Source organism: Rhipicephalus microplus, chromosome 3, assembly GCF_043290135.1.
Source record: "Rhipicephalus microplus isolate Deutch F79 chromosome 3, USDA_Rmic, whole genome shotgun sequence".
Taxonomy (NCBI): domain Eukaryota; kingdom Metazoa; phylum Arthropoda; class Arachnida; order Ixodida; family Ixodidae; genus Rhipicephalus; species Rhipicephalus microplus.
The window spans coordinates 73,656,329-73,678,467 of NC_134702.1; the positions used below are offsets into that span (position 1 = coordinate 73,656,329).

General features: G+C 46.6%; 1 protein-coding gene across 1 annotated transcript; it reads right to left on the minus strand.

Annotated features, from left to right (window-relative positions):
* Positions 1–3,884: 3,884 nt before the first annotated feature.
* LOC142802833 (uncharacterized) lies at positions 3,885–21,136 on the minus strand. Its single transcript, XM_075887886.1, has 3 exons — positions 20,948–21,136; positions 15,370–15,787; positions 3,885–4,261 (listed from the first exon to the last, which is right to left on the minus strand). Exons 1-3 carry the CDS (start codon positions 21,134–21,136, stop codon positions 3,915–3,917), a joined length of 954 nt encoding a protein of 317 aa, XP_075744001.1. The 3' UTR covers positions 3,885–3,914.
* Positions 21,137–22,139: the final 1,003 nt, after the last annotated feature.

Below are 22,139 nucleotides of genomic sequence, written 5' to 3' on the forward strand. Positions count from 1 at the left end.
CATTCGTACAGGTGGACAATTAAACAGAATTTGTGTAACGAATGTGTCGTATGTTCATTTGTTGGTCTGGTTGGAACAATTTCCCGAGCCGTAAGTTCGCACGTTGGCCCGGTTTGCCATCATGCAAGTAGTAATGAACGTCGATTTGTTACCGAATAACTCTGATTGGTGCCGTTGCTTACATCAAAATCATTCAGCTTAATTGTGTGCTTTGATACTTTATCTTTCGCTAAAAATACGTCAGTTGAGTTTGAGTTGTTCTTGGCGTGCATTTATTAACGAGGAACCGCTACTAGGTATCTCGTATATCATCCATTTGTTCGGTTAGGATCGGTCATGCTAGGTGCACTATGTGAACAGGGACGTGAAGGTAACGTTTCTTTTACTTTTATTACCACTATTCCTGACGGTATGAAGGAAAGCCATTCACTTCTGTTCGTTATAAATAGAATATTCAAATGAGATATGCTAACTAAACTAGCAAACCTGTACAAGTAATGATGCTGCATTAAAGATTCTGTATACGCATGGTGCCTTCTCTCGTTGAACATACCGGCATCTACAATGGCGGTCACCCACTGATGGAAATATACGAGGAAAGAGAATGTGAACGAAGAAACAAACTGTGGTATATAAGAGACAAATTCTGCAAACGACATGCACTGTTCCGTACACTGTGCTTCTCAGACACTTTTCTTGCCTACATGAAGCTGATGCGAAAGCCTAGATTGCTTTAGTTAACCGTCAGTCGGGTTGCTGTCCGGCTATGTTAGCATAAAATAATAGCATGCTTTTCCACTGGCCCGCTTCTTTAACACTATGTGCATCACTCATTTTTCAAAAACTGAACGTGCGAGTGTTGACCAACGAAGCGAAAGTGCTGTTTCCTGGCTTCCCAGTTTGCGGTTCCCCAAAACCACGTAGATAGAAGACAGCTGTACAGCACCAGTCATTGCGCGAATGCACATATTCTCGTTTGTTTCGCGGTCATGTTCTTTTATACGGCGCTACACTGCTGGGTGGTCGACGCTCGCGGGTTCAGATGAAAAAAAATATGGGTGGCTCAACATAACAATAGTAATATGTTGAGGGTTGCAAAAAAAAAACAAAACATGATTCCTCCACATTGCATTGAGACCGTAGTAATGAAATAGTCCTCCGTTCAAGAAAAGTTCTTTTTATACCTACAGACTACCTCAAGTATAGTACACATTGCGAATTAAGTAACTTATACTGACAAAATAATGGAAATATTGAAGTCGTAATACAATATTGTTTGGCACTAAAAATTAAGGTGTATGTCCACTATGGCGACTCAGGTGGCCAAGTCGCTACATAGAGAATCACACGTGGTACACAGCGACCAAGCCGGAGTGCATGTCACTCGGATCGCAGCCTGCCGCTGACCACGTGGAGCACTCGCGACGCGTCAGCATTCGATTGGTTTGGGCATGGGGCAGTCAAATGTCTCGGCGTAGTTTTGTGACGTCATTACGGCGTAACGCAGCGCCAGAAGCTGCGTCTTGTCCCGTTCGCCGCAGAAAGTGTGAGCGAAGCGCAGGTAGAAGAGCTGCGTGAGCCTTTTCGAAGCCGTCAGGTCGAGGTCCCTGCCATCCCTGGAGCTCCCCTTCTGTGAGGCTATCATGGCCCACCTGGTGCGCCACACGCGGTCAACGTCGGGAAGCGGCAACGTGAGCCCAAGATTTGCCTGCGCATGCCGAAAGCAAGGGGGATGGTTTTGTTTTGTCCCAAGCTTACGTACTGTTATAATGCTATCATGTTATCAGGCATGGGGGTGCTCAGAAAGACACCCCCCCCCCCTTCACTTTCTAAATTTATCCCGTATGTCGTATTACGGGGCAACAACTTTTTTCCCTTTAGGCATGGGTGATGAAATGTCTGTCTAACAAATTAGTCTTAAGCTCCAAGCCCCCCTCCCTCCCCCCTTTCCCCGAAAAATTCTGGCTACACACTCCATTCTTATGTTTGCAACTAGTCCATCTTTCTGCTGCTTTGTTGTGCAGGGTCAGTCTCCAGTAGCAGTCAACCCGCTCAAACGAAAGTTTATTGTGTTTCAGGAAAAAAATGTCCGTTATATGGTGACTATAATCATGGTGTCGATATGCCCGATAAAAATTTTACAAGTAATGTATGATATATCAGCTTATGTGATGTTCACCTTCGATGCGAACGACCGTGTGCATGAGAGATGGCACATGATTGTGTGGAACCCACTTCTCGCCGTGCCATATTGGACACCTTCTGTTTAACGTCCACAGCGGCAGTGCGGGTGCAGGCTACCATTGTGAGTGTCTGACAGACTGCATCCACCGAGCTGCAGCAGACGCTAAAATTATCAACCGCCTGGTGGATCAGTGCATAGAGTGTCTCAAAATGAAGTAGAGGGCACTCTGGTGCTGCTATTGTTCAGCGACCATGGGAATGATGGGTAGTACACACATTTGCCGAGTCTTCGTACTTGCTCGTGGCGAATCGTACTTGCGGCTTCGTTTAATGCTGGTTACGGTTTTGTTTTGAAAGAAAGATTCAACCCTTTAGAACTGCGTGACCCAATTTGGAAAGGTAATTCGAAAAAATAGGGACGTGAAGCGCAATCGCTAAACATTTGCTGATTTTTGTTTCGTGAGAAAACAGCTTTAAGTCACACAAACACACATGGAGCCAAAAGTAGGTCAGAAGTATGAAGTTTAGACAAATGTGTGTACTACCCATCATTATCATGCTCCGTGAAGCGCCGGGTGTTGCAACTCCCATAGACACTAGCACCAGAGTTCCCTCTAGTAAGTATTGGGAAACTCTATGGCTCAGTGGGCCTGGGGACCCATCAAAGGAGCAGAGAGTGCAGCTGAGCGCAAGAAAGAGAAAGAAATAGCTGAGCGATGCCCCGCCTGCTTTAGCAGACTTGTGCCCCTTGGAAAGAAGCGCATTGCTGGGCATCCTGTTGAAAAAAAGTTGAACTTGCTGTCAATTGAACAGAGCCTTTGCCTGCAGAACGCTCGCCCCCTTGTCCGCTGCGCGTGCCTCACCATGGAGGCGAAATGAGAAAGCACGCGTGAATCACTCCGTAAAAAAAGTTTGTGTCAGAGTGTAGTGCATGCGCAGTTGGCGGCTCCGCTCGTTTACTGGGCCAGCTATGACTATCTATTGCTGTGAGTCTCTATTGCCAATTATGAAAACACTGAGGAAATAGTGGATCACCACCTCACCATATCTCGTGACAGTTCTTGCTGTTTAGGCCAATTGTCACCTTTTCTCACCTGACTATAGATGCACTCACCGTGCCGCAAGCAGCTACTCGAGGAACCAGTTCTCTAAATGGCAGTCACAATAGAGAGTAATAGCTGAGCAGTTGAATGAGCGGGGATGCCAACTGCGCCAGCCAGCGATTCTACTGAACGTGCCGCTTTACCGGTCATTTCGTCCCCTCAGCGCAGCGTACAGCGAGCGAGCGTTCTGCAGGCAAAGCCTGAGCTCGATGGACAGTATTTTCAACCTTGTTCAACAGGTGGCGCAGCGATGCGCTTACTCCTAGAAGTACCGCATATGCTACCTTTAGGTAGCATATGCCGGGAGCATATGCAGTAACTCTACTGACTCCTAGACTAATTGTATACGCTATACCTGCTCACGCAGGGAGCATGCACAGTTACTCTGCTTGCTCTCCTTGCTCCGCTGTACTCCTCTGTTTCCGCTAAAGCAAGCGCAGCATAAGCTCGGATATTATTCTTCCTTTTGTCTTGCACTCTGCAAGCTCCTCTGCTTCTCCACCAGGCCCCCTCAGCCGCCCAGCAGTTACTCTCGAACGGTTTCCATGCAAACCTTATCGTTTAGCATCGCAATCAGTGTGCTTTATACGGCCCACATCGGCGGTTTTTCCCCTTTAATATCTTGAACTAGAAACGCACCTTTGCGTACGAGGCGAAGCATTCCTTGTAGAACGTAGGACGCGGCACCGGCATGGCGTGTTCCGCGACCGTCTCGGCGAGCAACACACCCAGCGTGGCGTAATTGATGCTCGGTTCGGTGGCGTGTGAGTAGTAGAAGTCGGGAAGCATGAAGACCAGAGACACGAACCGCCGGTGACGAAAGTTCTCGACGAGCATTTCGCCCACGTTCACGGCCCGGCCCGTGGCTCCAGTGTACAGCACCAGGTTAACGGCGAAGTCGTCGCCGTGCCAAACTTTTGTAGTCTTCAGCACAGCCTCGTTGCTACCCACTGCCGGCTCGGCGTTGCGTGCCCCTGCGGAGTAGAAGGTCCGTCGATGGGGGACGGCATTCTGAGACAGTCGGGCACATGGTATCTCATTAAAAAAAAGAAGGGGAGGGAGCAAACATTTGCTTCACACCCATCGGATCAGTCAGTCACAAGATCAATACACGTAACGGTGTGTAAAAAAAACAAGCAATGGCGTCGTGTTCACAATGGTTAGTCTTTGCTCCCTGTTTTTCCGAAGATAAAAGTAAGAAGCAAGCCGTTTTTAGAATATACCACTGGAGGTGCTCGGCAACCATAATCATAAAAAAGCGACATTATTTCGGGAATTTTATGATTTACTAAACGGTACTCCTAAATGAATTTAGGGGGCCCCCTACACTCCCAACACCTGTACTTGTGCGCGCGCCTATGCTGTGAGGCCTGGGATTTGAAGTCCATAAAACGAAAGAGACACGTAGTTACTATAGTATATGAAAGGGAACGTTGGTCTGGCCCTCAGGAAGCGTATTTACGCTTTCTAATGCTTACTGTCAAGTAATGCTTACTGTCAAGGATCGATCGCCTCAAATAACCACCATTCTCGCCTCAGGATCATCAGGGATTTCTTTCACGAACTGTTGAAACATAAAAGGCGCTTGTGAATCCAAGTTCAGGACACGTACACAGGAAGCGTTTTTACGTGAAAATAGCTCTTAAAAGATTGTGAAATGCGTATTGAAGAAATGTGAAGTAGTTGAGGACGTCACAATATATATATACATTTAATACCTCCAGTAAGATGTCACGAATACTGACTAAAAGCACCGGCAAATTCACTGCTTACAATAATTATGGACAAAGCAGCATTTTCTACAGCAGCGCAGCTGAACTAGGTAGTACTGAATACATGTATAACATTTTGTCTATGCATGCGTGCTCACTATGAGTCCATAATTATTGACTCCAACAAAGAAATGCCACGCTGAACTGCTACGTGTATTATTGTTGACAAATGAGCGTGAGGAAAATGACACTCTTCTAGATCTCAAGATCGGCAGCATTTATTTACATCCCTTCCTTCTTTTTCTATGTCATGTTTTACGTTACCACATACTACAGGTAAAGACGCAATGTTCGGTATTTTAACAAGTTTACGAGTCAATGGATTCATTCCTGATCTGGATCAATGTATGCAAGCAAAAGTAGACGAGAAAAATGCGTGGGAGACGCGTTTTCTGAGAGATTAGGATCGTCAGGAACGAAAACATTTTCTATCGGAGGCTCCAGCAGCGATACAACATGCAAGCGCTGCATGGTAAAAGAAACAACAAAGATAGCAGTAGTCGTGGAGCAGCAAGTGACATTTGTTCTAAATTAAAGAAACATTATTTTTTACCTTGAGCGCAAGCTTCTTTGACAAGCGTCGCGTTCAGCTTCACGCCCTTGGCGATGGTCAAGTGATGTTGAGTGACCGTCAGAAGGCGCTTGCACATGAGAAATAAGTCAACCATGGTTACTCTCACGTCGACGATTTTGCGCAGCGTGTGTTGAAAGGTTTTCGGTAGGAGAAGCTCCATGCTTCCCAGGCAGATCTTCCTCTTCGTAGCGGAGTCATTGTCACCTCGGTGTTCCGCTGCTCGAACGTCTAAGCCCACCAGGGCCGAGAAGGGCACCAGCAACGCGTAGAGAGCCGCCACTCGTAGCTGCGTGGAAGCGAGGGCGCCCATGATGCTTCTGATGCCACTGACATTGTTGCACATGAAGGTCGTCACAAAGCCAGTACGGTTCAGAAGGGGCGCCCAAGTGACGTGCAAATCCGGCATGTCCAGCGCTGTCGCGGCCACGGGAAGCGCAGGCTCGTAGCCTGTCGACGCCTCTGTGAGGTTGCTGATCGCGTCTTCTAACCGCAGGAACTCTGCCGATATTTCCGCCTTGGTCGCCTTCGCCAACAGAGCATTTGGAACTTTGTCAAGAACTTCCTTAACTATATCTGAAATCGGGGCATCGGTCTTTAAGGAACGGCCCGTCCGCACGATCACATCTTCATTGTCACCTCGATCACTCCATTGTATGTGCACCACCGAAGGCATCTTGTTCCGGTATGTGGAGTTGACAATTAAACTGACGAGCCCCACAAAATTGGTCATATTGAGCCACTGTGCCACATCCACGCCAGCCGCCTTCCACAGCTCCTGTAAATTCGATGATCTGTTGCTGAAAAAGGCGAGGCAGGACCTATAAAGCGTGACGAGCTGGTGCACTTCCGGCCTAATACTGTAGCTGTGGTGAGACCTCTCGGTTGTCAGCGTGTTATGTGCCAGGGGAACGTATTGGTCGTGAAGACTTTCGTAGTATGACCGGGACGAGCCGTTGGAACCCGTGCTGTTCCAGCGGCCACAGACGAAGTCATAGACGTTGTGGCAAGCGCTGGCGCCACTGTTCAAAGAGAAATCCAGGAGCCTGACGGCGGTACTGCAATCCTTGGAATCGCAGACGCCCTGTATTTGCTGTGTGAGCAGATGGTGTATTGAACCGCCAGAAGGAAGCAGCCAGGTCATGATCGACGAAGTGAGAGCGGATACAAGGACCGTTGCCAAGGCAACCACTATTGAGATGATGAGTCTAGAAGACGGTGAGGGCGTGTTTTGCTCTCCTTTTGTCTTGAAGGCTGACGAAATGGGATGGCGAAAGTATGCTGCACGCAGGAGGCGACAAATACGGACATCATTAAAACAGACAAGAAAATTTCTTCTAGCTAACATTTAAATACTAGATTGAAAACGCATTACATCACGGAGAAGATGCACACAAAAAAGGCTTTATTTTCGGGCTATAATGCTTACATCTCAGAGAGCCCTGAAAAAGCTGTTGATTATTTTTCACGTTCTGGGCTGGGACAAGGAAACGAAGAAGAAGAAGAGAGCGAGCGAGGGACGCAGGGACGCTCAAGTGACAGCAGAGCGCTTCCGAACGCAGTTAAATAAACAAGTATTTTTCGCCTTATACCTTAAAGACGGAGTTGAGTCTGATCGCAGTGTCTGGAACGCCATCGTCTAAGCATTGGTGCCGAAGAACCGGGATTGAAAACCAGGACCCTACGGACGGCTACCAGTCAACTGCAACGGAATGGAGCGACTTAAGTCGAAGCGGACGTCGCGGCGAGCACAGAACACGAGGATTATAAACGAGGCAAGTGAGCTCCTCGCTAACGATTCTGCCTCCTATGACCAGCTCTACTCCATATATGAGAGGCTGAAGGCTAATAACGAAGAGCTTAAAAACCTGAACAACAAGATTGAGCCGCATATACCTGACGAGGAGTTCGAGGTCGAGTATAACGCTGTCTTACTACAATACGAGGACGTTGCTACGCGCATTCTCGCTGAGATTCTGAGCAAGAAATATCGCATGCTAAGGACATCGACCGGAACTCAAGAAACAGTTGCCCAGACAGTCGTAGCACCATCAGACGGAACTGGAGTCAAATTGCCTAAACTGACAATAGCTCCTTTTTTTGGAGATACATGCAAGTGGACCGAATTTCGGGAACAATTTTACCAAATTGTTCATAGTAACAATCGCATCACTGCCACAGAGAAGTTCTATTACCTGCGACTGTATCTTAAAAGAGACGCTGCATCAGTAATTGCGGGCCTTCCGACGACAGAAAGTTGCTGCAGTGACGCCATCAAAATGCTACAGAAGCGATTTGGGGACAAGACGCGCCTGGAGCAAGAATATTTTGCCAAGCTACGGATGTTAAGCCCTGTCCGTTCATCGACTGACACCAAAGCGCTACGCAGCTTGTACGACCAAGTTCTCGTGAATATCCGAGGCTTAGAGACTTTGGGTGTGCTCAAGTCGTCATTCTCGTCAATGCTCTGCGACATCCTACTGCGTGCTCTTCCACGGGATATAGTCGTGCAGTATCATCGATCATGTGCCGTCCAGCTGGCATATGACTCGAGAGCTGAAGCTACACCCGTGGGACTGGACCACGGGTGTAGAAAAATAAGTCAACCATGGCTCAACTTCCTGTGTATCGAGTTGAAAGCCTGGAGAAGAGTGATTTTAAGGATGCCAAAGGACGAAAACATGGAACACTCCCCGTGGCCAGTCAGTCGACGTACCCTCGGCGTGGAAAACCGACGTCATCTGTGCTTCACAGCAACTCGGTACGAGAAAAAAAGAACAACTGCGTATTCTGCTCGTCCAGCCATCACGGATCGGAAGCCTGCACAGCTGACTTGTCGCTGACGCAGAAGAAGGAACTCCTTTCCAAAGACAAAAGGTGTTTCCTCTGCACCACCAAAGGACATCGGGCACGGGACTGCAAAAAAAGGATTTCCTGCTCCAAATGCCAAGCTCGACACGCTACAAGCATCTGCGATCCCGATAGGTGTTCGCGAAAGTCGGACTATGCTAACAAGAACTACGAAAAAACTACGACAGTTTGTGCATCTTAGAAGAAGACCCATCAAGGAAGACTCCACCACTTCCGTTTTTCTTCAGACCTTCAGAGCATGGGCCGTGAATGATGACACCTGCCGCTACATACGAGGCGTTTTCGATGGTGGCAGTCAGAGGACTTTCGTAACTGAAGATCTGTCCAAGCACCTCAAGCTGAAAAGCGTGGGAGCAACTCGAATAGCCTTCAATACTTTCGCAAATACATAGGACCAAGAGGCTAAGAGGCGTCGCATAGTAGAACTATGACTGCGAAGCCAGCTTTCCGACGCGGAAATAGTCTTAACTGCAATAGAGATCCCAAGCATCTGCCAAGACATCGCAGAGACTGCAATGGACGTAGCCTTCGTTGCGTCTTTCAAGAAGCTGGGAAACGTTGTTGCCGATGAGCTCCAACATTCATCTATCATAACTAAGAGTGGCATCAGCGTACTTATTGGGTCCGATCAGATGTGGAAAGTGTTGACCGGCGAAGTTTCACGGTGCGAAGGCAACGAATCATTGATCGCACTGAACTCCAAGCTTGGATGGACTTTCCAGGGAAGCACATCGCACTTGGTGTCCCACCCAACTACTTCACAAATGATGGTGTGCGTGCTAAAAGCCCAAGCTACCGATTCCGACGAGATATTGCGCTCCTTTTGGGAACTTGAAAATATAGGAATTACGGACGCGATAAACAAGCCACCTGAATTGAGCGACACCATGAGGCATTTTGAGCAAACGATTAGCTTCAAAAACGGAAGATATGAAGTGACTCTCCCTTGGAAGGATAATTTCGAGCTTGCAAGCAACAGGCAAGTAGCCGTTACTCGACTGGACAAGCTTGTCAACTCTCTCAACTCCAGAAAAGGACTGCTCGAAACGTATGACCGTACCATAAGGGAGTACTTGAGGGCAGGACACGCCGAAGTAGTCAGTGACGTACCTGCAGAGGTGACGAAATTATATTACATGCCGCACAAGAAAGTCATGCGTGAACAAGCACTGACGACGAAAATGAGAGTGGTGTTTGGCGCTTCGTCACATGCCAAAGGATGCAAGTCCCTTAATGACTTCCTTCAAAAGAAAGACAACTTATACCAAGACCTCGTGCAAATTCTGCTACGCTTCAGAACGCACCCGGTGGCAGTTATCGCGGACATAGAAAAGGCATTCTTTCAAATTGCGAATCGGGAGGACGACAGAGACGCTTTCCGCTTTCTCTGGTTTGCAGAAGAAGATTTATCCAAGGGCAAGCTGCAAGAGTGGAGGATGACACGAGTGCCTTTTGGAGCTACATGTAGCCCATTTTTTCTCAGAGCTACTATTCTCTACCACGTGAAAAGAGCACCGGCTGTTATGGCACAAACAGCGCAAACTCTTGCCGAGTCGTTTTACGTGGATGACTTAGTCACTGGTGCCGACACAGAAGAGGAAGCCGCTAAACTATGCCGAGAAGCGCGCACAATAATGAAATCGGCTGGCATGACATTGCGAAAATGGACAACAAATTCAGCAAATTTGATGCTCACGCTTGAAAATCAAGTGGAATCTACTAGTAATGAGTTGGTCGTTCTTCACGAAACGTCGGTCAAGGTCCTGGGTTTGGTTTGGAATCCTGCAAAGGATGAATTCAACTTTTCGGTTGAAAATCTACTCCGGTTTTTGACAGCACACACGGGTACAAAACGATTTGTCTTGCAGTCAGCATCAAGAATATTTGACCCGTTGGGATTTGTAGGACCATATACTATTGCTATACGAATATTGTTTCAGAGACTGTGCATACGAGGAATTGGTTGGGATGAAGTACTACCCAATAACCTGCAAAAAGAATGGAATGATTGGGTCATCCAGCTGCCGCAACTGCAAGACGTCGTCGTTCCTCGCTATCTGGGCGGCGGAGCAAGGAAGACCAATGTGCTTCAAGTACATGTTTTCTGCGATGCCACTCCAGCGGCATACGGAACAGCGATATACGTCGTATCAAGTCCTGGGGAGCAGATACTGTTGATTGCGAAGTCCCGTGTAGCACCCATTAAGGAGACAACGCTGCCGCGATTAGACCTGGTGGCTGCCTTAATCGGCTCAAGAATGTTGGCATACGGGAAAAGGGCTTTGAGGAATGTTCAAGTTGACTACACGATGTGGACAGATTCCGCCATTGTGTTGTCATGAATACAAGGTGACGTCAAAAAGTGGAAACAGTTCATAGCTAACAGAGTCAATGAAATTAGGTGCACTACAGATCCATCAAAGTGGAGATACTGTCCTGGAACGGACAACCCGGCTGACCTACTCACACGTGGCACAACGCTTGAAAGACTACTGTGCAGCTCAAAATGGTGGCATGGTTCAAGTGGCTAACTAAACCGATGTCTGAATGGCCTCTACAGTTCAGCTAACTAGACATAGTGGAAGCTACCCAAGGTGAAGTTACAACAGTCCACGTCGCACTAATGACACGCATCTCAGTTCCGATAATTGATATTCAACGGTACAGCAGGCTTCGACAGCTACTCAGAGTCACTGCGTGGATTTTCAGATTTACTGACCGATGCAGAAAAAGAAGTAATCATACAGGACATCTCATGGCAACAGAAATCCTGAACGCTGAACAGTATTGGATAAGATGTACACAAGAGCAAGGCTTTCTTGAAGAACTCACCACTTTGAACAACGGCCAACCAGTCGAGTCTACATCTCGAATCGCTGAACTACGCCCTTACATAGACAAAGACGGAATTCTTCGGGTTGGAGGCCGTTTATCCCTCAAGCATTCCACACAAGATGTCAAGCACCCAATCATAATGCCGGCAAGCCACCACTTTTCGACACTTTTGACAAACAGAGCCCATCTTCAAGTCTTACATGGAGGAGTTAGAGATACACTTACGCAGCTTCGGGAACGCTACTGGATTTGTCGAGCTCGCTCTTTGGTAAAAAGAGTGCTGCATGGCTGCAATATATGCAAGCGTTTCAGTGCGGGCCCAGGAACTGCTGAGACTGCTCCGTTAACCAGTCATCGAGTGACACCAACGAACCCGTTCGAAGTTGTAGAGTCGACTTCGCGGGCCCTCTGTATGCACGCACGGAGAAAGGGGACACGAAGTGCTACGTTGCACTTTTTACGTGCGCCGTATCTAGAGCCGTGCATCTCGAGCTTGTCTCGGAAATGACATCCGAGGCTTTCCTGCTGTGCCTACGACGATTTGCAGCTCGGAGAGGATTACCTAGGGTGATCTATTTTGACAACGCACGAAGCTTTCACAAGACATCGGCAGACATAAAGCGGCTAAACCGAATGTTCTCTGAAGAGGACGTCGCTGGTCACCTCAGCACCAACGGCATTTCGTGGAAGTTTATAGCACCAAATGCTCCTTGGTGGGGTGGATGGTGGGAGCGCCTTGTACGATCAGTGAAGCTTCCGCTGCGAAAAATTATCGGCAAAGCTCGTCTGAACTACGAAGAAATATCGACAGTGCTGGCGGAGGTAGAAGCAGTCGTAAACTCTAGGCCTCTGACTTTCATCGAGACAGATGCAGGAGAACCTTGCACTTTGACGCCAGCCGAACTTCTCCTTGGACGAAGATTGACTTCCATACCGTATGCGACCGCTGACGAAGTCAACAGTAATTCCAAATGATCAGACGCCATACGCAGACACAACTACAGGAAGCTGCTGGTTGAAAGTTTTTGGAAGCGTTGGCAAAAAGAATACCTGTTGCAATTACGATCTGCACACTTTGACGACACGAAATCAAATACAGCATTGAAGCAAGGGGACATCGTTCTCTTGCATGCGGACAACACTCCATGCCAGCTATGGAAGGTTGCAAGGGTCACGGAAGTGTACCGCAGTGCAGACGGTGTCATTCGTTCTTGCAAGATCAAGTTGCAAGGCGGTAACCTTGCGATCAGGCCGATACAAAGACTGTACCCAATTGAACTATGTGTTTCACTTTGCGCGGCCGGGAATGTTGATTATTTTTCACGTTCTGGACTGGGACAAGGAAACGAAGAAGAAGAAGAGCGCGGAATTACGTGTCAACTATTATGTACATACGAGCGAATGCATCTTTATAAGGACCAGACGTGTGCTTCATTGTTTTGTTGTTGTGGTTTGTGTTTGTTGTTTGAGTTTTGCTGTTTCCAGAGACTTCTTACAATGACTTTCAAACATTTACTTACCATTGTGATATGTACGTATAAGTGTGTCTTTGCATATCTGTGCCTGAGATTTCTATTTTCCATGCACTGCTTTGTATGTTTTGCTTCAAGATACGTGTTCAAGTTTCAATTAACGGCTAAGGAGTAGCCGGTGCCATAATGGTGCGCCAACATCTCCTTATATATCATATCAATAAAAAAAAAGAAAAGCGCGAGCGAGGGACGCGGGGACGCTCAAGTGACAGCAGAGCGCTTCCGAACGCAGTTAAATAAACAAGTATTTTTTGCCTTATACCTTAAAGACGGAGTTGAGTCTGATCGCAGTGTCTGGAACGCCATCGTCTAAACAAAGCATTTAATGTTTCGAAGCCTATAAGCTTGTCATTCGAGCAAAAAGATAACTGCGTACCAGTGTTGCTGTTAGATGATGCTTCTGATGCCTTAGCCTTACGTTTAAAAGTGCGAAAGCTGGTTCTACAGGCTTACAAAACCTGAACTCGAACCATCATTTTAGAACGACCATCAGTGATCACTGACTATCGTTACAACTTTCCAAAGATAATTTATTTATAGCATTTTAACACAAAAATGTTTTATGCCGGAGTCTACCAAGATTTTAGTGATGTACTTCCATCACGGTAATGACGTCTAAAAATAACTTCGGAAGATCACTCTTTCGCCAACAGTAGTCGACCCACGACCTTTCAATTGGCGAAAACAGCTTCCGGGTGCGATACCCGCTGCGCAACGGTCACATACTTTATGGGCTTTAAGAATATGCTTTTAATATCTACCAATGCCCGCTCACAGTTCTCTTGGTAAAGTATAACAACAATACATCATGACTGTGTTATCCACGATCAGTTTTTTCAACGCACCGTTTCTACGCGTCTGGCATATATGCGGTGCGTTTCCAATAGAAGTGTGATTTCGTCAACGCCTTAACACAGGGCCGGATGGCGACCTTAGCCAAAGCGTTGGCGTGACTGATAGCGTCCACCCATATCAAAAATAGTTCTGCAACGCATAAGTGCCTGCTCGCCTAGATGTAACTCCGCGTTCCCCTAGGCGAAAGAGCATGGCCGGCAGACAGAGAAAACCCAATGCGCGTTGCATTCACCTCTAATAGGGCAGTGGCGTTCAATAACATACCACGGGGGTAGGCAACCTTAGCCCAGGTTTGGCGTACGAGCAGTCCTGCTCTTCTGGCTGTTACACAACGCTTTTACCGCTAACTGATACAGCTACAACAGGCAACCATGACTTCAGTGGTGCGTTTAATTAATAATCAATCAATGATTACAGACGTTAGTCATCAGGATGGAGATGTATCGCTAAGCGTCAACGTTGATGAATTCACGAAAATTGTTGCTTTCGCTGTCGGACACAAACAGGCATTCCATAAACTATCGTACATTAATGTACAGTAAGCAATGAACTACTTTTGTAAGGAGACGTTTCACTTTAGTGTTATGCAGTTTCTTACGAGAAAAGAATTAGCCTTCTTTTTTTGATGATACAGCTGCTCCTTTCAGTGTATAAGACAAACAAGTTCACCGAAAATAACGGCGTGCTTTGCACGTCACTTGACGGCAAGTCAAGTGTGTTCTGCAGGTTGGCCATGAACCTTTTTTATTACATTTACAAGTGGACCCAGTCGAAGTTACAGTTCCAGGAAATGAAGTGTAAAGACGCGCACCTTTCCACAATGCAATGTATAGTCTGAAGAATGCGTGCCCAGCGTAATTAATACTTTCGCAGAACGAGAGGTCGGTATGCGATTCAGGAAGCATACAGGAAACATTTTAGAAGGGGACTTTGGTACATTACATGCATGCGTGTAATTGTAGCCTAATTTCAGAGCTTTATAATGCTTTGTTGCAGGACAGAGCTTCCAACTATAGTGTTCAGTATTTTTTATAGCCTTATGCGTGAACTTCACCCACATTTCAGGTATCTAACAAAACACCAGAAGTGTGTGGAAGCGTTGGAGACAATATACCATTCTAAAAGAAATCTCTCGTTTGTAGACGATGAGAATTTACGAAGGTTATGAGTGACGGCCCTTTCGCTAAGAACGGCTTGATCGTACACGTTCATTCATATTTACTGTATCTCAAATGTACTGAACTTCAATTCAAAGCTACTCAATACACCCAGCATGCTTTCCTTAGCTTCGCTACTATTTGGCTTCGCACTAATGTGTCTAGTAAAAACTGGTCCCTCGACCTTTGTACACCTGTTACGATATACAGAATGTCCCTTCACAGACAATAAACTGGTGCTTTTAATGTGGGTTTAGTCATCTTGTAAAACTGTTGCCTGTTATAAAAGGTTCATGACTGTCTTGACAACTTAAAAAACCTTGCTCAAGATACGTGAAATAACGCCCCGCTAATTCTGTGAAACGTTTGTAAAAGGATGCATGTAGCGTAAGTTGGAGACGCCACTGTTAGCCTATATTGAGACTTAGAGACGTTAAGCGTTTTATTTTCTAAGGACCACTGATTGTCCCAAAGACTAAAATAACTCACCTGGTACAAGTAAATACAGCCTCTTGCGCCGTGTGATATGCTTTCCTTGCTTAGGCAGTTCTGGATCCTCTACTGCGACAACGTTCGGTGGAAGATTCTCGGCACCTTGTTGATCAAGGCAAGCTTCTGCGACAACGTTCGGTGGAAGGTTCCCGGCGCCTTGTCGAACATCCGTAGCTTCAGCGGCAGCATTCAATGGAAGATTCTTGGCGCCTTGTGGATCAAACGAAGCTGCGGCATTCGGTGGTTTCGAAGAATCGTGCGCATTCTTTAACTTCGAGGCTTTCGATTTGTCCGCATCGGCAACCTTCGAATGCTTGACTTTTGTATCAGCGGCTGTGACGAGGCTCTTCTTTCGCTTGTCCTTTGCATGCCGGTTGCTTTCTCGCTGCAGGTTGTCAACAGGCTTTGATTTTCCCTACATGGATCATAATTTTTCGTTACCTATGAACAGGTCAGATGAAGAGAAGATCGTAAAAATGGCAAAAGGTTGAAACAGCGAATCGCTTTTATGTGCGCTTAACAAACAAGAACATACCGCATGTAAAAATTTGCTCAAGCCCACATGTGCCTAACAGTGAAGAATAATGGTTATCATTACTAATGCTTAGCACTTATTATCGCATTTTGACATGAAAGTGCTTTAGGCCGGGGTTCACCAAGACTTCAGTGATGTAGTTCCGGCACGGAAATGACCTCAAAAATAGGCACGATAAGATGGCAACAAAAACTTTCTTCAACCGGAGTTAAAATCACGATCTGTCGGTCAGCGGCAACAGATGATCGGTGCACAAGCCTCTATGATACGGTCACAAACGCTGGATGATTTACAAACGCGCTTTTCAAATCTCTCACATTTTCACACAAACGCATTTTCATACCTCACACACGCCATGCATTAATTAGCATGGCCTCCACAATTAGCTCTTGCAACACGTCATAGCAACGCGTTCATTCCTTTCGTAGCGTTTCGAACAAGATAAGTGCAATCACGGCCGGGCTAGAGGCTTTGGGTGACCTTCGCCCAAGCTCTTCGTCCAATCAACGACACTCTGCTATGGCTGCGACAGCACTTTCTCTGATTATTCGCACACCGCGAACTACTACGGCTGCCACAAACGTTTGTTTAATCATTGATCATTGACGTTATTCAAGGAGATAGAGACGTACCACTAAGAGTGAATGCAGGTGAAACACCAGCGGAATGCCAGTGTTTTGTTTACGTTTTAGGAGAACCAACGCTCCCGCTCTCACAGCTGCTGCGGCTAGATTGGGCCGAATAACAGATGTGGCGAAAAAGAATTACATGCTCAGTAACATAACTGGGCCCCCACCCTCTGACGTCACTGCGGCAGCCCTTCGGCCTTGAAATTTTGTCGGTGTTGATCCGAGACACACGTCACCTGTGCAACGGGAGAGATCAACGAAATTACGCTTGACTGTAAAAACGTTTACATCAACCTGACCAGCCATTGCCTAAACGATCATGTAAGAGAGCAAGATCGTTCGATCAAAATATTTTTCATTACATTTGCCTGTGCACTGCAGCACGTGCAGATATGAGGCAAGATTTGTTAACATCACCGTTTTGGGTAGAAGCAAGGAGGTGATTGAGGAAAAGATGCTAGAAGCATATCTCAAAGAAAAAGATAATTGCATGAGCGATACGTCAATAGTTACACGTTATACTGAAGTTTATTTTTTTTTTGAAGGTGTATGAGCCGGCACGTGCTTCAAGTGTCAGAATGTGCGATGTGACGTGTGGTGTGTTATTGCACATGTGTGCCACGGTCGATATATTGTGGTTGTTTCGCAAAACTAATGTTGCTTGCAAACTGGCGCTATTTCGTTTTGCCTATTCTTCTACGGTGGTTTGCGCTGTCTATATCTCTTGTGGCTATGCTTACTGTTGTTCAGCACGGCTAATTGTTTGCTCTTTCGCTAAACATTCGTAAGTTTTGCTATGTTTTTCTCGCTTATTCTGAGTTTCTCGAAGTTGATGGGCAGTTGGCGGTTTTCGCTAAGTCTTCCCAAGTGTTGAAAAGCGACGCACAGACTTACCGAGTCTCACGTTCTACCACTCTAAACCGGCTTTCAGTCTCGGGAGATGCCCTAGCATTAGAGCGGAAAGCAGTGTTTCTGAGTGGTAGCCAGTAATGCTCAGCTGCGGGCCAGGACCAGCTAGGTGCCGATCAGCAACACCGGGTCTCTGGCCTGGCGCCACCAGTGCAAGGTATGCCCAGCAAGTTTAAACCAAGCAGCCAGCCTTGCCGCGTAAGATCGAGATAGTGAGAGAGCGAGACGGTGAAGCGAACGCTAATCTATGCACAGATGCGCCAGCAGTCGCTAGCTAAAACGATGTGAGGTCATCGCTCCACAAGGTTTTTTTGTCCGTAATGGATGGACTAGCGCGAGGCCCCTACAGCTCTGCTGTTAAGGTGGATCCACACGAGGGGACGGCGGCATTTTCGCAGTGGACGGCGCATCACGTGACGCGTGCGCCATGGGAACTTGCTGTCTTCGTTTCACTCACTCTCCTCCGCTCACTGCACAGATAGCAATGCTACTAGTACAGTCTAGTATTGTATCGGTCCTATTTCGCGCCATCCATTTGACCATTGTCTGTCCTTGATAGAGAGCATTCAGCGTCAAATCAGTCAATATTGATTGGATTGACCAGGCTAGAATGCAGGCAGCCAGCTTAAAAGCCACGTGTTTTAGTTTTGCGGCAACATCTGAATGTGTTTCGTGTGACAGTGAAAGAGAAGAGTGATTTTTTTGGTCGCATTGCCCCGCCGCGGTGGTCTATTGGCTAAGGTACTCGGCTGCTGACCCGCAGGTCGTGGGATCAAATCCCGGCTGCGGCGGCTGCATTTCCGATGGAGGCGGAAATGTTGTAGGCCCGTGTGCTCAGATTTGGGCGTACGTTAAAGAACCCCAGGTGGTCAAACTTTCCAGAGCCCTCTACTACGGCGTCTCTCATAATCATATGTGGTTTTGGGACGTTAAACCCCCCATCATCATCATCATCAGCCTGACTACGTCCACTGCAGGACAAAGGCCTCTCCCATGTTTCGCCAGTTAACCTGGTCCTGTGCTTGCTGCTGCCAATTTATACCCGCAAACTTCTTAATCTCATCTGCCCACCTAACCTTCTGTCTCCCCCTAACCCGCTTCCCTTCTCTGGGAATCCAGCTAGTTACCCTTAATGACCAGCGGTTATCCTGTCTACGCGCTACATGCCCGGCCCACGTCCATTTCCTCTTCTTTATTTCAACTATGATATCCTTAACCCCCGTTTGCCCCATAATCCACTCTGCTCTCTTCTTGTCTCTTAAGGTTACACCTACCATTTTTCTTTCCATTGCTCGCTGTGTCGTCCTCAATTTAAGCTGAACCCTCTTTGTAAGTCTCCAAGGTTCTGCTCCGTAGCTAAGTACCGGCAAGATACAGCTGTTATATACCTTCCTCTTGAGGGATAGTGGCAATCTACCTGTCAAAATTTGAGAGTGCTTGCCGAATGGGTTCCACCCCATTCTTATTCTTCTAGTTACTTCAATCTCGTGGTTAGGCTCTGCGGTTATTACTTGCCCTAAGTAGACATAGTCTTTTACAACTTGAAGTGCACTATTACCTATCTCGAAGCGCTGCTCCTTTCCGAGGTTGTTGTATATTACTTTCGTTTTCTGCACTTGCCCTAAGTAGACATAGTCTTTTACAACTTGAAGTGCACTATTACCTATCTCGAAGTGCTGCTCCTTTCCGAGGTTGTTGTATATTACTTTCGTTTTCTGCAGATTAATTTTAAGACCCACCTTTCTGCTCTCTTTGTCTAACTCCGTAATCATGAGTTGCAATTCGTCCCCTGAGTTACTCAGCAATGCAATGTCATCTGCGAAGCGCAAGTTACTAAGGTATTCTCCATTAACTCTTATCCCATACTGTTTCCATTCTAGGCTTCTGAAAACATCCTGTAAGCACGCGGTAAATAGCATTGGGTAGATTGTGTCCCCCTGCCTTACACCCTTCTTGATTGGTATTCTGTTGCTTTCTTTATGAAGCATTATGGAAGCAGTTGATCCCCTGTAGATTTATTCCAGAATGTTTATATATACTTCATCTACGCCCTGATTCCGCAGTGTCTGCATGACGAGTGATATTTCTACTTAATCAAACGCCTTCTCGTAATCTATGAAGGCTATATATAGTGGTTGGTTATACTCTGAGCAATTCTCTATTACCTGATTGATAGTATGAATGTGGTCAATTGTTGAGTAGCCTGTTTTAAATCCTGCTTGTTCCTTTGATTGATTGAATTCTAATGTTTTCTTCACTCTGTTAGCAATTACCTTTGTAAATAGCTTGTATACTACAGAGAGCAAGCTGATCGGCCTGTAATTCTTCAAGTCCTTGTCATCTCCTTTCTTATGTACTAAGGTGATGTTAGCGTTCTTCCAAGACTCTGGTACCCTTCCCGTCAGGAGACACCTCGTAAACAGGGTGGCTAGTTTTTCTAACACAATCTGTCCTCCATCTTTCAGCAGGTCTGATGTTACCTGATCCTCACCAGCAGCTTTGCCTCTTTGCATGCTCTCCAAAGCTTTTCTGACTTCTTGTATCATTATTGGTGGGGTGTCATCTGGGTTACTGCTAGTTCTTATAGTATTAAGGTCGTTGTTGTCTCGGCTACTGTACAGATCTCTGTAAAACTCCTCCGCTATTTTAACTATCCTATCCATATTGGTAGTTATTTTGCCTTCTTTGTCCCTTAGTGCATACATCCGACTTTTGCCTATCCCAAGTGTCCTCTTCACTGCTTTAACGCTTCCTCCATTTTTCAGAGCGTGTTCAATTCTCTCCATGTTATACCTTCTTACATCGCATACCTTACGCCTATTAATCAACTTCGAAAGCTCTGCCAGTTCTATTTTGCCTGTTGTACTTGAGACTGTCATCATTTGACGCTTCTTAATTAGGTTCTTCGTTTCCTGGGAAAGCTTGCCAGTGTCCTGTCTAACTACCCTGCCTCCAACTTCCACTGCACACTCCGTAATGATACTCGTCAGATTATCATTCATTGTATCTACGCTAGGGTTGGTTTCCTCACTAAGAGCCGAGTACCTGTTCTGCAGTGACACTCTGAATTCCTGTACTTTCTCTCTCAGAGTGTCGCTGCAGAAAAGGTACTCGGCTCTTAGTGACCCCCATATCAATCCCAATTACCCCCATATCAATCCCCCCATATCAATCGCCAATTAGGATTCCGCGAGCGTAGCTCCAGCTGTGTGCACGCGAAGTCTCCGCTGCTGCGCTGGATTAAACTAATCACGTGACTATTCGGTCCATGGAGCAGCGGTATTTTGTTCTGGCGTGGAAATCTAGTTTTAGAAACCCCGGAGCCTCCCCTGTGAACAAAATGCTTTGGAAGCGTAGAAACAAACTAGCCCAGGTATAACTTACCAAAAAAGAGCACGCTGTCAATAATACTAGTCTGGAAATGCGCCCGCTGTTTAACGTAGGTTATCTGGAAGCAGAGCATGCGTACCAGCGACTACAAGTGTTCAATGCATGCAGTCACCTTGTGGTGGGCCCGTTCAGAAGCACTTTTCCCCGAGGCCCATCTTTTGCCGCCATGACCCTCGTGGTGATGGTCCTCGCCATGGCTGCTCGTCTTGTGCCCCGAAGTTCGAGGTGACTTGTGGACTTGGGCGACGTGGCCTCTTGGTGTAGACGCCGAAGTCGATGCAGGCGACTGCACTTGGTCCATTCTTCTTCTTCCTCTTCTTCATCTCCAGTCAATTTCGATTAGTTGGAAGTTTGAGGTAAGTTGATTGTAATTTAAACCTCGTTTGTGGTCGTTGGAGGGAAAAAATAGGCGCTGTGATTTTTCTTCCGCCGCGTAATAAAAGCTTGGACGAAATAAATAGAAAGAAAAAATTTTTTTCACTAACTTCGTCGGTAGAAATTCATCGGTTGATAAAGAGAAATAACAGCATTACGGCTCACCTGGCACATTAGGTTATTGATACAGACATTCCTGTGCATTTGACATTTTGTTCGAGAAAGGTCTTCCGATCTCTTATTACTAAGAGAACTGATTATGGCCTATATGCATGGCTCACACAAAAGCCACGTTCTTTTTACCTCTCCGTCGATGGTACTGGTATTGTTCGAAAGCTGTCCGCGCCCAAAGGGATGTTGCTTTGCCTCCGGTATCGGAACCAGTGGAAGCTTTGTAGCCCTTATGTATTACTGCAGTGCCTTCGTGATCAGAATATCTTTGAATTCACGACAGCGTCCTCTAATGGCGCAAAATTCTGTGGCGTCATAGTGACGTTACGATGGCAATACATTACAGCGAAAGCTGTTATGGGATCCCAACTCGGGTCTCGCGCAGTGCCACTTAGTTGTCCGCCGCCGCCACCGGTGTCCGTAAATACATCGTGCGAAATTAGAAAAAAAAAACTGCTACCGATGACACAGTGGGGGCTCGAACCCAAATCCACTGGGTTCGAGCCACGCCAGTGCTTGGGACTTGTTGGCAAACTTGCTTTAGGCAGGCTTAATGTCGGGAAAGCTATCGCGTTATCATGACTCTTAAAGCATTTTAAAACAGCGAAAGAACAGGCAGTCGTCGCACAATGCGAATGGCGTAACGAGTCGGTAGCCCAATAATCCAACACTTTACAAAGGCTTGTTCTTGTTCTGCTATTAACTATAGCGCATACCCACTTCAGGCAAAATTCCTCATCATCGTCAACCACTGCATG

Coding starts and splice junctions, on each gene's coding strand:
- LOC142802833 (XM_075887886.1), bottom strand. CDS start 21,136: ATGGACCAAGTGCAGTCGCCTGCATCGACTTCGGCGTCTACACCAAGA. Junction 15,788..20,947: donor CTGAACGGGCCCACCACAAG/GTGACTGCATGC, acceptor TGATCCATGTAG/GGAAAATCAAAGCCTGTTGA. Junction 4,262..15,369: donor GCTGTATTTACTTGTACCAG/GTGAGTTATTTT, acceptor TCTACTCCGCAG/GGGCACGCAACGCCGAGCCG.